At 42.7% G+C, this 17,980-nt stretch overlaps 1 protein-coding gene across 14 annotated transcripts in view; it reads right to left on the reverse strand.

Annotated features, from left to right (window-relative positions):
* NEK11 (NIMA related kinase 11) overlaps nucleotides 1-17,980 on the reverse strand; it is a 281,512-nt gene that overhangs the window by 82,823 nt on the left and 180,709 nt on the right. For all 14 annotated transcript variants that reach the window (XM_060395921.1, XM_042237186.1, XM_042237180.1 and 11 more), the window contains one exon: nucleotides 8,369-8,532. In XM_060395921.1, coding sequence (XP_060251904.1) covers nucleotides 8,369-8,532 — 164 coding nt within the window. The remainder of the gene's footprint in view (nucleotides 1-8,368; nucleotides 8,533-17,980) is intronic.

Genomic DNA, 17,980 nt, shown 5'->3' on the forward strand with positions numbered 1-17,980 from the left:
GTGGCCAAAGTATTGGAGTTTCAGCTTCAGCATCAGTCCTTCCAATGAATATTTAGGACTGAATTCCTTTAGGATGGACTGTTTGGATGTCCTTGCAGTCCAAGGAACTCTCAAGAGTCTTCTCCAACACCACAGATCAAAAGCATCAATACTTTGGCATTCAGCTTTCTTTATGATCCAACTCTCACATCCATACATGACTACTGGAAAAACCATAGCTTTGATGAGACGGACCTCTGTTGGCAAAGTAATGTCTGCGTTTTAATATGCTGTCTAGGTTGGTCATAACTTTCCTTCCAGGGAGCAAGCATCTTTTAATTTCATGGCTGCAGCCACCATCTGCCGATTCTGGACCCCCCAAAATAAAGTCTGTCGCTGTTTCGATTGTTTCCCCATCTATTTGCCATGAAGTGATGGGACTGGATGCCATGATCTTTGTTTTCTGAATGTTGAGCTTTAAGCCAACTTTATCACTCTCCTCTTTCATATTTTTTTTTTTCTGCTTGAATGTTTTTTAACTTATTTATTTTAATTGGAGGTTAATTACTTTACAATATTGTATTGGTTTTGCCATACATCAACATGAGTCCGCCACGGGAATACATGTGTTCCCCATCCTGAACCCCACTTTCTCCTCCCTCCCGTACCATCCCTCTGGGTTGTCCCAGTGCACCAGCCCCAAGCATCCAGTATCATGCATCAAACCTGGACTGGCGATTCATTTTACATATGATATTATACATGTTTCAGTGTCATTCTCCCAAATCATCCCACTCTCTCCCTCTCCCACAGAGTCCAAAAGACTGTTCTATACATCTGTGTCTCTTTTGCTGTCTCACATACAGGGTTGTCGTTACCACCTTTCTAAACTCCATATATATGCATTAGTATGCTGTATTGGTGTTTTTCTTTCTGGCTTACTTCAATCTGTATAATAGGCTCCAGTTTCATCCACCTCATTAGAATTGATTCAAATGTATTCCTTTTAATGGCTGAGTAATACTCCATTGTGTATATATACCACAGCTTTCTTATCCATTCATCTGCTGGTGGACATCTAGGTTGCTTCCATGTCCTCTTTCACTTTCATCAAGAGTCTCTTTAGTTCTTCTTTACTTTCAAGCATAAGGGTGGAGTCATCTGCATATCTAAGTTTATTGATATTTCTCCTGGCAATCTTGATTTCAGCTTGTGCTTCATCCAGCCGGGCATTTTACCTGATATAATCTGCATATAAGCAGGGTGACAATCTACAGCCTTGACATACTCTTTTCCCAATTTGGAACCAGTCTGTTGTTCCATGTCCAGTTCTAACTGTTGCTTCTTGACCTGCATACAGATTTCTCAGGAGGAGGTAAGGTGGTCGGGATTCCCATCTCTCTGTTTTCTACAGTCTGTTGTGATCCACACAGACTGTGATCCTCACAGATTGTGATTTCACAATCAATAGGGAGACAAACAATAAAAGATAATTACAATTGCAAGCCATAATGGGAACATGATTAACTTAACAACATAAAATAATTACATTTGATTTGGGGGTGTCAAGCAGAGTGATGTGGTAAGTGGAAGTGCATACATGCACAGGCTTTCATCCACCCAGCCAGCCTATGTCTTTTGGTAGGTGCACTTAATCCATTTACATTTAAGGCAATTATCTATATGTATTATCCTATTACCATTTTCTTAATTGTTTTCAGTTTATTTTCTGTATGGCTTTCCCTTCTTTTGTGTTTTCTGCCTAGAGAAGTTCCTTTAGCATTTGTTGTACAGCTGATTTGGTGGTGCTGAATTCTCTTAACTTTTGCTTGTCTTTAAAGCTTTTGATGTCTCCATCAGATCTGAAGGAGAGTCTTACTGGGTAGAGTATTCTTGGTTGTTAGGTTCTTCCCTTTTATCACTTTAAATGTATCATGCCGTTCCTTTCTGGTTTGTAGAGTTTCTGTTGAGAAATCAGCTGATAGCCTGGTGGGAGTTCCCTTGTATGTTATTTGTCATTTTCCCCTTGTTGCTTTTAATATTTTATCTCTGTCTTTTTGTCAGTTTTATTACTGCGTCTTGGTATGTTCCTCCTTGGTTTTATCCTGCCTGAGATTCTCTGAGCTTCCTGGACTTGGTTGACTATTTCCTTTCCCATATTCAGGAATTTTTCAGCTATTATCTCTTCAAATATTTTCTCAAGTCCTTGCTCTCTTCCTTCTCCTTCTGGGACGCCTATAATGTGAATGTTGGTCCCAGATGTCTCTTAGGCTGTCTTCATTTTATTTCATTCTTTTTTCTACACTCTGTTCTGTGGCAGTGATTTCCACCGTTCTGTCCTCCAGGCCATTTATCCTTTCTTCTGCCTCAGTTATTCTGCTATGGATTCCTTCTAGTGTATTATTCATCTCTGTTTGTTCTTTAGTTCTAGATCTTTGGTAAACATTTCTTGCATGTTCTCAATCTTTGCTTCCATTCTTTTCCTGAGATCCTGGATCATCTTCACTATCATTATCTGAATTCTTTTTCTGAAAAGTGGCCTATCTCCACTTCATTTTGTTGTTTTTCTGGGATTTTATCTTGTTCCTTCATCTGGGACATAACTTTATGCTTTTTCATCATGATTAACTTTCTGTGATATGGTTTTTGTTTTAACCACTGTGAGGCTGTGCTTCTTCTTGCTTCTTCTATCTGCCCTCTGATGGATGAGGCTAAGAGGCTTGTGTATGTTTCTTGATGGGAAGGACTGGTGATGGGAAAACTGGGTCTTGCTCTGGTGTGCAGGGCTTTGCTGAGTTAAGCTTTAATCCAATTATCTGCTGATGGGTGGGGTTATACTCCTTCCTTAGTAGTTGTTTGGCCTGAGGTGACCCAGCCTTGGGGTCTACAGGCTGTATGATAGGGTTAATGGTGAATTCCAAGAGGGTTTATGCCAAGGGGGACCTTCCAGTGCCCCCATCCCTGTGGTGAGCCCATACCAACTCATGTCTCCACAGGAAGCCCTCTAACACTAGCAGGTAGTTTTGGCTCAGTCTCCTGTGGGGTCACTGTTCCTCTCCTCTGGGTCTTGGTGCATGCAAAATTTTGTTTGTGCCTTCCAAGACTGGAGTCTCTGTTTCCCTCAGTCCTCTGGAAGGCCTATAATCAAATCCCGCTGGCCCTCAAGGCCAGATTCCCTAGGGATTCCCAGTCCCTTTGTAGTATCCCCAGGCTGGGAAGCCTGACATGGGATTCAAAACTTTGACAATAGTGGGAGAACTTCTTTGGTATTATTGTTCTCCAGTTTGTGGGTCACCCAACAAATGGGTATGGGATTTGATTTTTATCATGATAGAGCCCTTCCTGTCTGGCTGTCTTGCTGCAGCTTCTTCTTTGTCTTTGGACATGGGGTATCTTTTTTTTGTTGGATTCCAGTGTCCTCCTGTTGATGGTTGTTCAACAACTAGTTGCAACTTTGATGCTCTCTCAGGAGGAGATGAGCGCACATCCTTCTACTCCACCGTCTTTAACTGGACTCTGGAAAGCAGATTCTTAACCACTGGACCATGAGGGCAGTACCATAAACTTAGTTTAGAATTAAGGAGTTTTGGAAGTACCATAAAAGAGCCACAAAATGGCTATATAGCTTTATGTTAATAACAGCTAATATCTCATTATTAATTACTTCATTAGATTGGGAAACCAAGGCACAGTGGGGTTTAGTGACTAGCACAAGGTCACATGATCTGCAAGTGATCCCGCTGGTGTTCTGAAATCGGTTTTATTTTATTGAAAATACTTTAAAGTACTAATATTAGTAGCTGAGGCCTGGCTTAGAGAATTTTGAGCATTACTTTACTAGCATGTGAGATGAATGCAATTGTGCGGTAGTTTAAGCATTCTTTGGCATTGCCTTTCTTTGGGATTGGAATGAAAACTGACATTTTCCAGTCCTGTGGCCACTGCTGAGTTTTCCAAATTGGCTGGCATATTGAGCGCAGCACTTTCACAGCATCATCTTTCAGAATTTGAAACAGCTCAACTGGAATTCCATCACCTCCACTATCTTTGTTCATAGTGATGCTTTCTAAGGCCCACTTGACTTCACATTCCAACATGTCTGGCTCTAGATTAGTGATCACATCATCATGATTATCTGGGTCGTGAAGATCTTTTTTGTAGAGTTCTTCTGTGATGCTGAAGCTGAAGCTCCAGTACTTTGGCCACCTCATGCGAAGACTTGACTCATTGGAAAAGACTCTGATGCTGGGAGGGATTGAGGGCAGGAGGAGAAGGGGACGACAGAGGAGGAGATGGCTGGATGGCATCACAGACTCGATGGACATGAGTCTGAGTAAACTCCAGGAGATGGTGCTGGACAGGGAGGCCAGGCGTGCTGTGATTCCTGGGGTCGCAAAGAGTCGGACACAACTGAGCGACTGAACTGAACTGAACTGAACTCCATGTATTCTTGCCACCTCTTCTTAATATCTTCTGCTTCAGTTAGGTCCATACCATTTCTGTCCTTTATCAACCCCATCTTTGCATGAAATGTTCCTTTGGTATCTCTAAGTTTCTTGAAGAGATCTCTAGTCTTTCCCATTCTGTTCTTTTCCTCTATTTCTTTGCATTGATCACTGAAGAAGGCTTTCTTATCTCTTCTTGCTATTCTTTGCAACTCTGCATTCAGATGTTTATATCTTTCCTTTTCTCCTTTGCTTTTTGCCTCTCTTCTTTACCCAGCTATTTGTAAGGCCTCCCCAGACAGCCATTTTGCTTTTTTGCATTTATTTTCCATGGGGATGGTCTTGATCCCTGTCTCCTGTACAATGTCATGAACCTCACTCCATAGTTCATCAGGCACTCTATCTATCAGATCTAGACCCTTAAATCTAGACGCTTTACGATCTGAGAAAGGCAATACCAAAGAATGCTCAAACTACCCCACAATTGCACTCATCTCACATGCTAGTAAAGTAATGCTCAAAATTCTCCAAGCCAGGCTTCAGCAATACATGAACCATGAACTTCCAGATGTTCAAGCTGGTTTCAGAAAAGGCAGAGGAACCAAAGATCAAATTGCCAACATCCGCTGGATCATGGAAAAACCAACAGAGTTTCAGAAAAACATCTATTTCTGCTTTATTGACTATGCCAAAGTCTTTGACTGTGTGGATCACAATAAATTGTGGAAAATTCTGAAAGAGATGGGCATACAGACCACCTGACCTGCCTCTTGAGAAATCTCTATGCAGGTCAGGAAGCAACAGTTAGAACTGGACATGGAACAACAGACTGGTTCCAAATAGGGAAAGGAATATGTCAAGGCTGTATATTGTCACAATGCTTATGTAACTTATATGCAGAGTACATCATGAGAAACGCTGGACTGGAAGAAACACAAGCTGGAATCAAGATTGCCAGGAAAAATATCAATAACCTCAGATATGCAGATGACACCACTCTTATGGCAGAAAGTGAAGAGGAACTAAAAAGCCTCTTGATGAAAGTGAAAGAGGAGAGTGAAAAAGTTGGCTTAAAGCTCAACATTCAGAAAACGAAGATCATGGCATCTGGTCCCATCACTTCATGGGAAATAGATGGGAAACAGTGGAAATAGTGTCAGATTTTTTGGGGCTCCAAAATCACTGCAGATGGTGACTGCAGCCATGAAATTAAAAGATGCTTACTCTTTGGAAGAAAAGTTATGACCAACCTAGATAGCATATTCAAAAGCAGAGACATTACTTTGCCGACTAAGGTCCGTCTAGTCAAGGCTATGGTTTTTCCTGTGGTCATGTATGGATGTGAGAGTTGGACTGTGAAGAAGGCTGAGCGCCGAAGAATTGATGCTTTTGAACTGTGGTGTTGGAGAAGACTCTTGAGAGTCCCTTGGACTGCAAGGAGGTCCAACCAGTCCATTCTGAAGGAGATCAGCCCTGGGATTTCTTTGGAAGGAATGATGCTAAAGCTGAAGCTCCAGTACTTTGGCCACCTCATGTGAAGAGCTGACTCATTGGAAAAGACTCTGATGCTGGGAGGGATTGGGGCAGGAGGAGAAGGGGACGACTGAGGATGAGATGGCTGGATGGCATCATGGACTCGATGGACATGAGTCTGAGTGAACTCCAGGAGATGGTGATGAACAGGGAGGTCTGGCATGCTGCGATTCACGGGGTCGCAAAGAGTCGGACACGACTGAGTGACTGAACTGAATATTAGTAGCTAAAATGTTACCACTTAATGCTTTGGACAGAAACAGATGTGTTTTGCATATTGTGTGCTTTGCACCCAGAGTCACAGAGTGAAGTTTCTGTAATAATGTAACAATATTAGTCTCTGCTGTTTAGGACAGAGGTACAGAAGCAGAGATTATATTTTCAATTTGTGGTAGGAGGTGCTTCTGTTTACAAGTCCACTGGAGAAAATAAGGAAATGGTGAAAGGGAAGTGTTTTTATTTTGGTATGCTGAATCCTCACTGTCTGGACTCTGCTTTTCTCAATATTTATTTGTTTCTTTCTTCATGTATTTATCTCTCAATTTCTCTCTCTTATCCTTTCTCTCTTTCTCATCCCTTTCTCTGCTCACCTCTATATCACTCTCTCTATCCCCTTCTCCCTGCCTGTTTCTTTTTCTTATGGAGAACTTGAGAACATTTCTTACTGGATTTATTCATTGAGTATTATGATGAATTGCCTCAGTTCAGTTCAGTTCAGTTCAGTCACTCAATTGTGTCCAATTCTTTGCGACCCCATGAATCACAGCACACCAGGCCTCCCTGTCCATCACCAATTCCCGGAGATCACTCAAACTCACGTCCATTGAGTCAGTGATGCCATTCAGCCATCTCATCCTCTGTCGTCCCCTTCTCCTCCTGCCACCAATCCCTCCCAGCATCAGAGTCTTTTCCAATGAGTCACCTCTTCGCATGAGGGGGCCAAAGTACTGGAGCTTCAGCTTTATCATCATTCTTTCCAATGAACACCCAGGGCTGATCGCCTTCAGAATGGACAGGTTGGATCTCCTTGCAGTCCAAGGGACTCTCAAGAGTCTTCTCCAACACCATAGTTCAAAAGCATCAATTCTTCGGTGCTCAGCCTTCTTCACAGTTCAATTCTCACATCCATACATGACCACAGGAAAAACCATAGCCTTGACTAGATGGACCTTCGTTGGCAAAGTAATGTCTCTACTTTTCAATATGCTATCTAGGTTGGTCATAGATTTTCTTCTAAGGAGTAAGCATCTTTTAATTTCATGGCTGCAGTCACCATCTGCAGTGATTTTGGAGCCCCCCCAAAATAAATTCTGACACTGTTTCCGCTGTTTCCCCATCTATTTCCCATGAAGTGATGGGACGAGATGCCATGATCTTCGTTTTCTGAATGTTGAGTTTTAAGCCAATGTTTTCACCCTCCTCTTTCACTTTCATCAAGAGGCTTTTAGTTCCTCTTCATTTTCTGCCATAAGAGTGGTGTCATCTGCATATCTGAGGTTATTGATATTTCTCCCAGCAATCTTGATGAATTGCCTAGTCTTCATTAAAAAGGATTGAATGGATTGTGGACAACCTTCAGTTAATCCTCTTGAATTAAGTCTCCATTAACACAGATGCCCTTTGATTGACTGTTATCTTACTAGCTTAATGTTTCCAGTTAGTGAAAAGCTTCTGTACCTTATGAAAGCTTAGGACTAGGAAGAGTATCAGATTATGGCCTAAGAAGAAAATCAAGTATAAGTTGAATAAAGAGCCCAGAGTCATCTGCTTTTTCTTCACACAACTCTTGCTTTTCCTCTCTCCTGCAGGCAACCAACAGTGAAATCACATGCAGGGCTGTTTCTTGGTGTATGACCCAGATGAAGCTAGTATTGTTATTGTTACAGAATCTATGGCAAGTTCATGGACTCAGAGATTCCAGCACTGTATGTAAAGGGGGAACTTCAAGGGCTGGAGTGGCCAGGAAGACCATCTCCTAAGCCCAAGATCTCTCGACTTCAACCCCAGAACTAATTAATGCACTGGGACATGACTCACAAATCTGATTACCAGGAAGAACAGTACAATTTTAAATATCCTCTTCTCTCTTCTAAAGAGACACATGAAATGTTTATTCAGCAGCTATATGTGGGGTGCTCCTCAGTGTATAAACAGTGTAGTGTTTCATCCTCTCACCTGAATCAGTACTGAGTGCTCCAGCCCTTTCCTCATCAACATATCCAGATTCACACAATCCCATGGGGCCCTGTCTGCCCCTGAGCCTTGGAAATCAAGACACATCATGTAGAGCCTGTATAACAAACCTTAGTTCTCCTACTTGGTTTCTAAGACTCCCTTGACTCTTCCTGGGAAGGCATAGCCTGGTCAGCACCTTGGACAGCTCCACTGCTTCTGCTGGCAGCAACGTTTACCTGTTGGTTTGTCCTGTAAACAGGCTGGGGTCCTTCATCTTCAACCTCTTCATCCTTGACTGAGAATACTGTTTTTTCTTCCTCACTCTCCTCACTTTCTTCAGAACAGGAATCAAATACATCAGCATAATACTCTTCAGCCACAAGTGGGTCTGCTGGGATCTCTGAAATAAAGAATAAGCAAAAGTCGGGTCCTGTTGGTCATTAAAATTATAATGAGTCTAGGACCCCCATATCCCAGAGATATGTATTCTGTTAACACTAACAAAGCTTTCATGGAGTTCAGAGTGGAATCTTAGCTTCCTGAATGCACCTAGTAGAATGTAATAAATACTCAGCAGAAACCACGGAGGAAAGGAGGATGGCTCTATCTGCAACCACTTTTTGAAACTGTAAGAATAAAACCATGAAACAAAAAGAAATAACCTCTTCTAAAGTCTTTACAGGAGAAGGCAATGGCACCCCACTCCAGTACTCTTGCCTGGAAAACCCCATGGACGGAGGAGCCTGGTAGGCTGCAGTCCATGAGGTCACTAAGAGTCGGACACAACTGAGTGACTTCACTTTCACTTTTCGCTTTCATGCTTTGGAGAAGGAAGTGGCAACCCACTCCAGTGTTCTTGCCTGGAGAATCCTAGGGACAGAGGAGCCTGGTAGGAGGCCGTCTATGGGGTCGCACAGAGTCGGACATGACTGAAGTGACTTAGCAGCAACTTGGCAGCAAAGCCTTTACATTCAGAGGCATGAATCATTATTACAAATAAGGGGATTTAGGACCAAAAGCAAAGTAAGATGCCTTGGCCACCTGACTCTTCTATCCACATAAAGTTTTTGTGGACACAGTGGAGGGGACAAATATAAGTGTTCTTCCTGGGAATTTCTTCTTTTAAAGAAAATACTAGTAGGGAGATCAGGCAAGAGGGATAGAATATATAGAAATGTCATTATTGGCAAGCTGAGGGAAATGTTAAAGTTCTAAGGCTATGAATGTTTTTGAGCTGTAGATCACAAAGGTTCTACTTACTCACATAAATATGAAGCATTTCTTAATTAAAAACAAAAACAAGGAAAGGCCACCCAGTTAAGCTGCTGCCAGGAAGTGCTACCTAAGTTACTTGATGAAATATTATTACTAACTAGAAATATTGTTGTTGCTGTTCAATTGCTAAGTTGTGTTTGTCTCTTTGTAACCCCATGGACTGCAGCCTGCCTGGTGCCTCTGTCCATGGGATTTCCCAGGCAAAAAAACTGGAGTGGGTTGCCATTTCCTTCTCCAGGGGATCTTCCTGATCCAAGGATTGAACCTGTGTCTCCTGCACTGGCAGGTGGATTCTTTACCACTGAGCCACCACGAAAGTCTGGTTGGTGCTTATAATGGTCTTCAACCAAGAAAGGCTAAGAATGGATCTGTTGGTCCATTCAAAATCCAAGATCCCAAAAAAGCACAGTGATATCAATTCCAATTTGCTAATGGGAGCCTAGAAATAAGAAACATCCTTGGGGAAAGGAGGAAGTTAAATAATGGTACTCTCTCTACCTTATTAAAACCATGGGCATTTAGGCTTTGTACACGTTAGTAGTAGTTGTTGTTGTTCAGTCGCTCAGCTGTGTCTCCCTCTTTGTGACCCCTTGGACTGCAGCACACCAGGCTTCTCTGTCCATCACCAACTCCCAGACCTTGCTAAAACTCGTGTCCATCGAGTCGGTGATGCCATCCAACCATCTCATCCTCTGTCGTCCCCTTCTCCTCCTGCCTTCAATCTTTCCCAACATCAGGGTCTTTTCCAATGGGTCAGTTCTTCACATCAGGTGGCCAAAATATTGGAGTTTCAGCTTCAGCATCAGTCTTCCAATAAACATTCAGGACTGATTTCCTTTAGGATGGACTGGTTTGATCTCCTTGCAGTCCAAGGGACTCTCAAGGGTCTTCTCCAACATCACAGTTCAAAAGCATCAATTCTTTGATGCTCAGCCTTGTTTATGGTCCAACTTTCACATCCACACGACTACTGGAAAAACTATAGCTTTGACCAGACAGATGTTTGTTGGTAATGTAATGTTTCTGCTATTCAATATGCTATCTAGGTTGGTCATAACTTTTCTTCCAAGAAGCAAGCATCTTTGAATTTCATGACTGCAGTCACCATCTTCAGCAATTCTGGAGCCCAGGAAAATAAAGTCTGTCAATGTTTCCATTGTTTCCACATCTATTTGCCATGAAGTGATGGGACCAGGTGCCATGATCTTAGGTTTTAGAATGTTGAGTTTTAGGCCAGCTTTTTCATTCTCCTCTTTCACCTTCATCAAGAGGTTCTTTAGTTCCTCTTCACTTTCTACCATAAGGAGGCGAGTGAAAAAGAATACTGGAGTGCATTGCCATTTCCTACTCCAGGGGATCTTCTCGGCCCAGTGATTGAACCAGCATCTCTCACGTCTCCTGCATTGGCAGATGAATTCTTTACCACTGGTGCCACCTGAGCCTACTATTTTATGTCTAGTGGGGATAATATGGAATTTGGTGTTAGAGAATCAGGGTTTCAATCTAGCTCTGCCACCTCTTAAATAAGAAACTTGAGTGAGGGATTTGAATTTACTGAGCTTTATTTTTTTTTCTAGTGAAGCGGACAAAAGGTAATCTAACAGGGTAGCTATGAAGATTCAATAATATGATTCTTATGAAAGCATCTGTGTATAGGGAAACTTTATCAAGTGTTACATCAATTTCCACATCGGTAAAATTGAATTTTTGATTAACTGATTCCAGAATCCCTTGAAAGTAAAATACTTAGTGTATGTAGAAAGCCCTGACAATTGAATATTTAAAAATCTTTGCTATCTCTTATTTTGCATAGAACACAGGAGGCAGTACCATGGAACTAAAACTGGCCAGCTCAAAAACAAGAATTATTAATACACATATTCAAAAACACCTTTGCCAATTCTTTAGGAAACTCACACTTTCTCTCAGTAACTCGAACACAGTCTGTTTTCCCCTCCTATTATCAGCTGAGCAGCAGATGAAACAAGAGTATTTGTACATAGGGGCTATTTTTTTTTATAAAAATCTTTATTTGATTCACACTCAGAATGACAAAAGGATCACAGCAAGAGAAGTATATGAAAACCAAAAGAGGACAATTCAGGTCTCCAGTTTTGCCTTCAAGCAGGGGCACGCACTTGCTGAGTAGACTTCCTGCCTCTCATCCCCACCACCCTTGGCCTCTCCCTGGGTCTCTGTGTCTCTCCCACAGAGATGTCCATTCTCTGTCATCCCACTTCCCCGCATGTCCTCTCCATGAGTCTGTCTCCCTTTGACAGTTATTCATTCACTGACTCACTCATATTTTCTCCCTCTGTTTCTCTGTCCCCCATGCCCCACTTTCAGGAAAGAATATATCCTTTCAAGACTGACTCTGAAAGAGTAAGACATGTCATTTACATTGTTGCCCAGGGTACAGAAATGTGCTTGGATTTGTGTTTATATAAAAACATCTTTACAATAGAAACAAACGCTTCATGCAACAAGATTTACCCATACTACAAATGACACAGTCTGGCATTTTGCAGACTATTCAATGATTTCTCTCCCCCCCTCTTTTTATTTTTTTTTTCTTTTAATGCTAGTTGCAACTTACTAAACTGATTTCTAAACCCAGAATTTGAAAAACACTGGTTTAGAATGCTGACTTTGGCATCAAAAAGGCCCACATTGAAATTGAGGCTCTTAATGCTGGTTGTTAGGTAAACTTTCTGCCCGTCAGTTTTCTCATCTGTAGAGTGGGGATGGTAGCACTCATCTCATGAATAAGGTGAACATTACATACTGTGACAATGCAGCTATCAATACAAATAGTATGTGTCAAGGAAATGTGAGCTACTGACATTGAACATAAAACTCTGCAGTTTTGTCTGTGATGCTCAACCCCAGGGAGAAAATAAATATGTCAGTTCAGTTCAGTTCAGTCACTCAGTCATGTCCGACTCTTTCTGACCCCATGAATCACAGCACACCAGGCCTCCCTGTTGATCACCAACTTCCAGAGTTCACTCAAACTCACGTCCATCGAGTCTGTGATACCATCCAGCCATCTCATCCTCTGTCATCCCCTTCTCCTCCTGCCCCCAATCCCTCCCAGCATCAGAGTCTTTTCCAGTGAGTCAGCTCTTCGCACGAGATGGCCAAAGTACTGGAGTTTCAGCTTTTGCATCATTCCTTTCAAAGAACACCCAGGGCTGATCTCCTTTAGAGTGAACTGGTTGGATCTCCTTGCAGTGCAAGGGACTCTCAAGAGTCTTCTCCAACACCACAGTTCAAAAGCATCAATTCTTCGATGCTCAGCCTTCTTCATAGTCCAACTCTCACATCCATACATGACCACTGGAAAACCATAGCCTTGACTAGACGGACCTTAGTTGGCAAAGTAATGTCTCTGCTTTTCAATATACTATCTAGGTTGGTCATAGATTTTCTTCTAAGGAGTAAGCGTCTCTTAATTTCATGGCTGCAGTCACCATCTGCAGTGATTTTGGAGCCCAAAAAAATGAAGTCTGACACTGTTTCCACTGTATCCCCATCTATTTCCCATGAAGTGATGGGACCGGATGCCAAGATCTTCATTTTCTGAATGTTGAGCTTTAAGCCAACTTTTTCACTCTCCACTTTCACTTTCATCAAGAGGCTTTTAGTTCCTCTTCACTCTCTGCCATAAGGGTGGTGTCATCTGCATATCTGAGGTTATTGATATTTCTCCTGGTAATCTTGATTCCAGCTTGTGTTTTTTCCAGTCCAGCGTTTCTCATGATGTACTCTGCATATAAGTTAAATAAGCAGGGTGACAATATACAGCCTTGACGTACTCCTTTTCCTATTTGGAAGCAGTCTGTTGTTCCATGTCCAGTTCTAACTGTTGCTTCCTGACCTACATATAGGTTTCTGAAGAGGCAGGTCAGGTGGTCTGGTATTCCCATCTCTTTCAGAATTTTCCAGTTTATTGTGATCCACACAGTCAAAGGCTTTGGCATAGTCAATAAAGCAGAAATCGATGTTTTTCTGGAGCTCTCTTGCTTTTTCCATGATCCAGTGGACGTTGGCAATTTGATCTCTGTTCCTCTGCCTTTTCTAAAACCAGCTTGAACATCTGGAATTTCATGGTTCACATATTGCTGAAGCCTGGCTTGGAGAATTTTGAGCATTACTTTACTAGCATGTGAGATGAGTGCCATTGTGTGGTAGTTTGAGCATTCTTTAGCATTGCCTTTCTTTAGGATTGGAATGAAAACTGACCTTTTCCAGTCCTGTGGCCACTGCTGAGTTTTCCAAATTTGCTGGCATATTGAGTGCAGCACTTTCACAGCATCATCTTTCAAGATTTGAAATAGCTCCACTGGAATTCCATCACCTCCACTAGCTTTGTTCGTAGTGATGCTTTCTAAGGTCCACTTGACTTCACATTCCAGGATGTCTGGCTCTAGGTGAGTGATCACACCATTGTGATTATCTGGGTCATGAAGACCTTTTTTGTACAGTTCTTCTGTGTATTCTTGCCGCCTCTTCTGAATATCTTCTGCTTCTGTTAGGTCCATGCCATTTCTGTCCTTTATCGAGCCCATTTTTGCATGAAATGTTCCCTTGATATCTCTAATTTTCTTGAAGAGATCTCTAGTCTTTCCCATTCTGTTCTTTTCCTCTATTTCTTTGCATTGATTGCTGAGGAAGGCTTTCTTATCTCTTCTTGCTATTCTTTGGAATGCTGCATTCAGATGCTTATATCTTTCCTTTTCTCCTTTGCTTTTTGCTTCTCTTCTTTTCACAGCTATTTGTAAGGCCTCCCCAGACAGCCATTTTGCTTTTTTGCATTTATTTTCCATGCGGATGGTCTTGATCCCTGTCTCCTGTACAATGTCATGAACCTCATTCCATAGTTCATCAGACACTCTATCTATCAGATCTAGGCCCTTAAATTTATTTCTCACTTCCATTGTATAATCATAAGGGATTTGATTTAGGTCGTACCTGAATGGTCAAGTGGTTTTCCCTACTTTCTTCAATTTAAGTCTGAATTTGGCAATAAGGAGCTCATGATCTGAGCCACAGTCAGCTCCTGGTCTTGTTTTTGCTGACTGTATAGAGCGTCTCCATCTTTGGCTGCAAAGAATAAAATCAATCTGATTTTGGTGATGTCCACATGTAGAGTCTTCTCTTGTATTGTTGGAAGAGGGTGTTTGCTATGACCAGTGCATTCTCTTGGCAAAACTCTATTAGCCTTTGCCCTGCTTCATTCTGTATTCCAAGGCAAATCTGCCTGTTACTCCTGGTGTTTCTTGACTTCCTACTTTTGCATTCCAGTCCCCTATAATGAAAAGGACTAAATGTGTGTTAGTTCTAGAAGGTCTTGTAGGTCTTCATAGAACTGTTCAACTTCAGCTTCTTCAGCATTACTGGTTGGAGCATAGACTTGGATTACTGTAATATTGAATGGATTGTCTTGGAAATGAACAGAGAACATTCTGTTGTTTTTGAGATTGCATCCAAGTACTGCATTTCAGACTCTTTTGTTGACCATGATGGCTATTCCATTTCTTCTGAGGGATTCCTGCCCGCAATAGTAGATATAATGGTCATCTGAGTTAAATTCACCCATTCCAGTCCATTTTAGTTTGCTGATTCCTAGAATGTCGACATTCACTCTTGCCATCTCCTGTTTGAGCACTTCCAATTTGCCTTGATTCGTGGACCTGACATTCCAGATTCCTATGCAATATTGCTCTTTACAGCATTGGACCTTGATTCTATCACCAGTCATATCCACAACTGGGTATTGTTTTTGCTTTGGCAGGAGCTATGGCACTTCTCTCCAGTACTCTTGCCTGGAAAATCCCATGGACGGAGGAGCCTGGTAGGCTGCAGTCCATGGGGTCATTGAGAGTTGGACACGACTCAGTGACTTCACTTTCACTTTTCACTTTCATGCTTTGGAGAAGGAAATGGCAACCCACTCCAGTGTTCTTGCCTGGAGAATCCCAGGGTCGGGGGAGCCTGGTGGGCTGCCATCTATGGGGTCGCGCAGAGTCGGACACGACTGAAGCAACTTAGCAGCAGCAGCAGCAGCACCCCGAGTCCAAGGTCAGGGAAGGCAGCCAGGGGTGCCAGGCTGCGACAGCACAGGAGCAGCCACCACCCTCCAAGGTCGGGGCGACGGCTGAGAGGAGCTACCCCACGTCCAAGGAACGGTGGCTGCATGAGCGCAGGAGTGCCTAGAGGAGCTACTCCAGGTTCAAGGTCAGGAGGGGCGGCGGTGAGGAGATACCCTTCGTCCAAGGTAAGGAGCAGCAGCTGTGCTTTGATTGAGTAGCCATGAAGAGATACTGCAAGTCCAAGGTAAGAGAAACCCAAGTAAGACGGTAGGTGTTGCAAGAGGGCATCAGAGGGCAGACACACTGAAACCATAACCACAGAAAACTAGTCAATTTAATCACACTAGGTCCACAGCCTTGTCTAACTCAGAGAAACTAAGCCATGCCTGCTGGTCAACCCAAGATGGTGGAGCATATTGCATCTGGTCAACCCAAGATGGTGGAGAGGTCTGACAGAATGTGGTCCACTGGAGAAAGGAATGGCAAACCACTTCAGTATTCTTGCTTTGAGAACCCCATAAACAGTATGAAAAGGCAAAATGATAGGATACTGAAAGAGGAACTCCCTAGGTCAGTAGGTGCCCAATATGCTACTGGAGATCAGTGGAGAAATAACTCTGGAAAGAAGGAAGGGATGGAGCCAAAGCAAAAATAAATATCAGGCAATCACAAATGGATGCCAAGTTAAAATTTTTAACAATATTTTAAATATAATCACTTTTCAAAATTCACACAGTACCCAACGCCAAAGGCAGTAAGGTGTGGCTCCTCCCACTGCCCTTCTGACTGCTGGACTCCAGAGGGACCCTGGGCATTTTACACCCTCCTCTCCTCCCATCCCCTTCCTGTCTCTGGTTCCATCCTGGCTCCTCCAGGCAGCTCAGAGGGAACCTCTACGACAGGGGTGAACAAACTTGCTCTTTTAAGGGCTTGACAGAAAAAGTGTTAGGTCTTGTAGGGTATACAGTCCCTGTCACAACTACCCAACTCGTTGTAGTGTGAAAGCAGAGATAGACAATAAATGCATGAACATGGCTGTGCTCCATTGGCTGTGAAGTTTAGAAAAGCAGGTGGCAGCTGGATCACACCACAGCTCTACCCCGCAGACAAATGTTTCTCTTACTAAATATTGAGCCCTTCCCCTGACATGGTTCTCTGTGCACAGCCAGTCCCTTTCTCTGCTTCAAGCATCCCCTCCCAGGGAGCAGAGGAGGGGAGAAATGGACAGGTGTCCAAGTCATGAAATAGACCAGGATGAACCCATCACCAGTATTCCTTACTCAAATACCACTAACTTGGTGAGGCTCAGAAAAGGCTGAGTTTTCAAATGGAAAAATCAGAAGAAAGAAGTCAGCTCATGCTGTTTGTCAAATTGTGTGTTTTTCAGACACTGGTCCAGTGTGAAGCCTTGTTAGGCTAAGGCTCATTACTGCTGTCACGGAAGGGAAAGTGGTCTGAGATAAATAGCTTTCATTTTCTCATACCCTGAAGTCAGCCTCCTGACAGTTGCTTGGGAGCAGCATCCAGATCTCCACTACACTGGGCGGTGGTGACAGATACATTTATGCAGGAATTTAACAATGGCTGCCCGAGCTTGGACACAGTTGTTGCATATCCATGCTGGAGACAAAGAGAGACAGTTACCCTGTCCTGGGAAAAGGTTGCTCTTTGTCAGACCCTTCAACAGAGACCCTAATAAAGCCCTTCCTCTAAGACTTAAGTGAGCAGCAGGATCACCTGCAGGACTTGTTAAAATATGGACCGCTGGGACCCACATAGGGCCCTGATGCAGCAGGTCAGGAGAGGCCTGGAAATGTGCATTTCTGAAAAGTTCCCAGGGGATCCTGGTGCTGCTGGCTTGAGGGCCATAATGTGAAAACTTCTGCTCCAGGATGTGACTAGTTCAAACGAAAGTACTAGCATATACTATTATAGAAGCACTATAATAAAATGCATAAGACTTTATAATATCTCCACACCTTACAACATTTATATGTTACAGACAATAAATGAAGAAATAAACTTTACTTTTGTTGTTGCTATTGTTCAGCCACTAAGTTGTGTCTGATTCGTTTGCAACACCATGGACTATAGACGGCCAGGCTCTGCTGTCCATGGGATTTCCCAGGCAAGAATACTGGAGTGGGTTGCCATTTCCTTCTCCAGGGTATCTGAACTCAAATCGTTGTGATATTAGTTGTCTTACTACTCACAATCTCTGTAAAGTTATAGAGGCCTATTCCCATTTTAATGATGGGGAAATAACAAACCCATGAATTAGCAGGCCAGAGTCACCGCACTTTATAGATTGTTTTTAAATGCACATTCGTACCCATTATTCTACTTTATCACTGCAACAGGGATTCAACTCAGACCAGGACAACCTTTCTATCTCAATTTTAAATAAAGTGAGAGACAGGCTAATAACCAACCACATGTCACACAGCTGAACACATGGCAGACTGGAATGTAAATTAC

The sequence above is a fragment of the Ovis aries genome, chromosome 1 (genome assembly GCF_016772045.2).
Source record: "Ovis aries strain OAR_USU_Benz2616 breed Rambouillet chromosome 1, ARS-UI_Ramb_v3.0, whole genome shotgun sequence".
Lineage (NCBI taxonomy): Eukaryota > Metazoa > Chordata > Mammalia > Artiodactyla > Bovidae > Ovis > Ovis aries.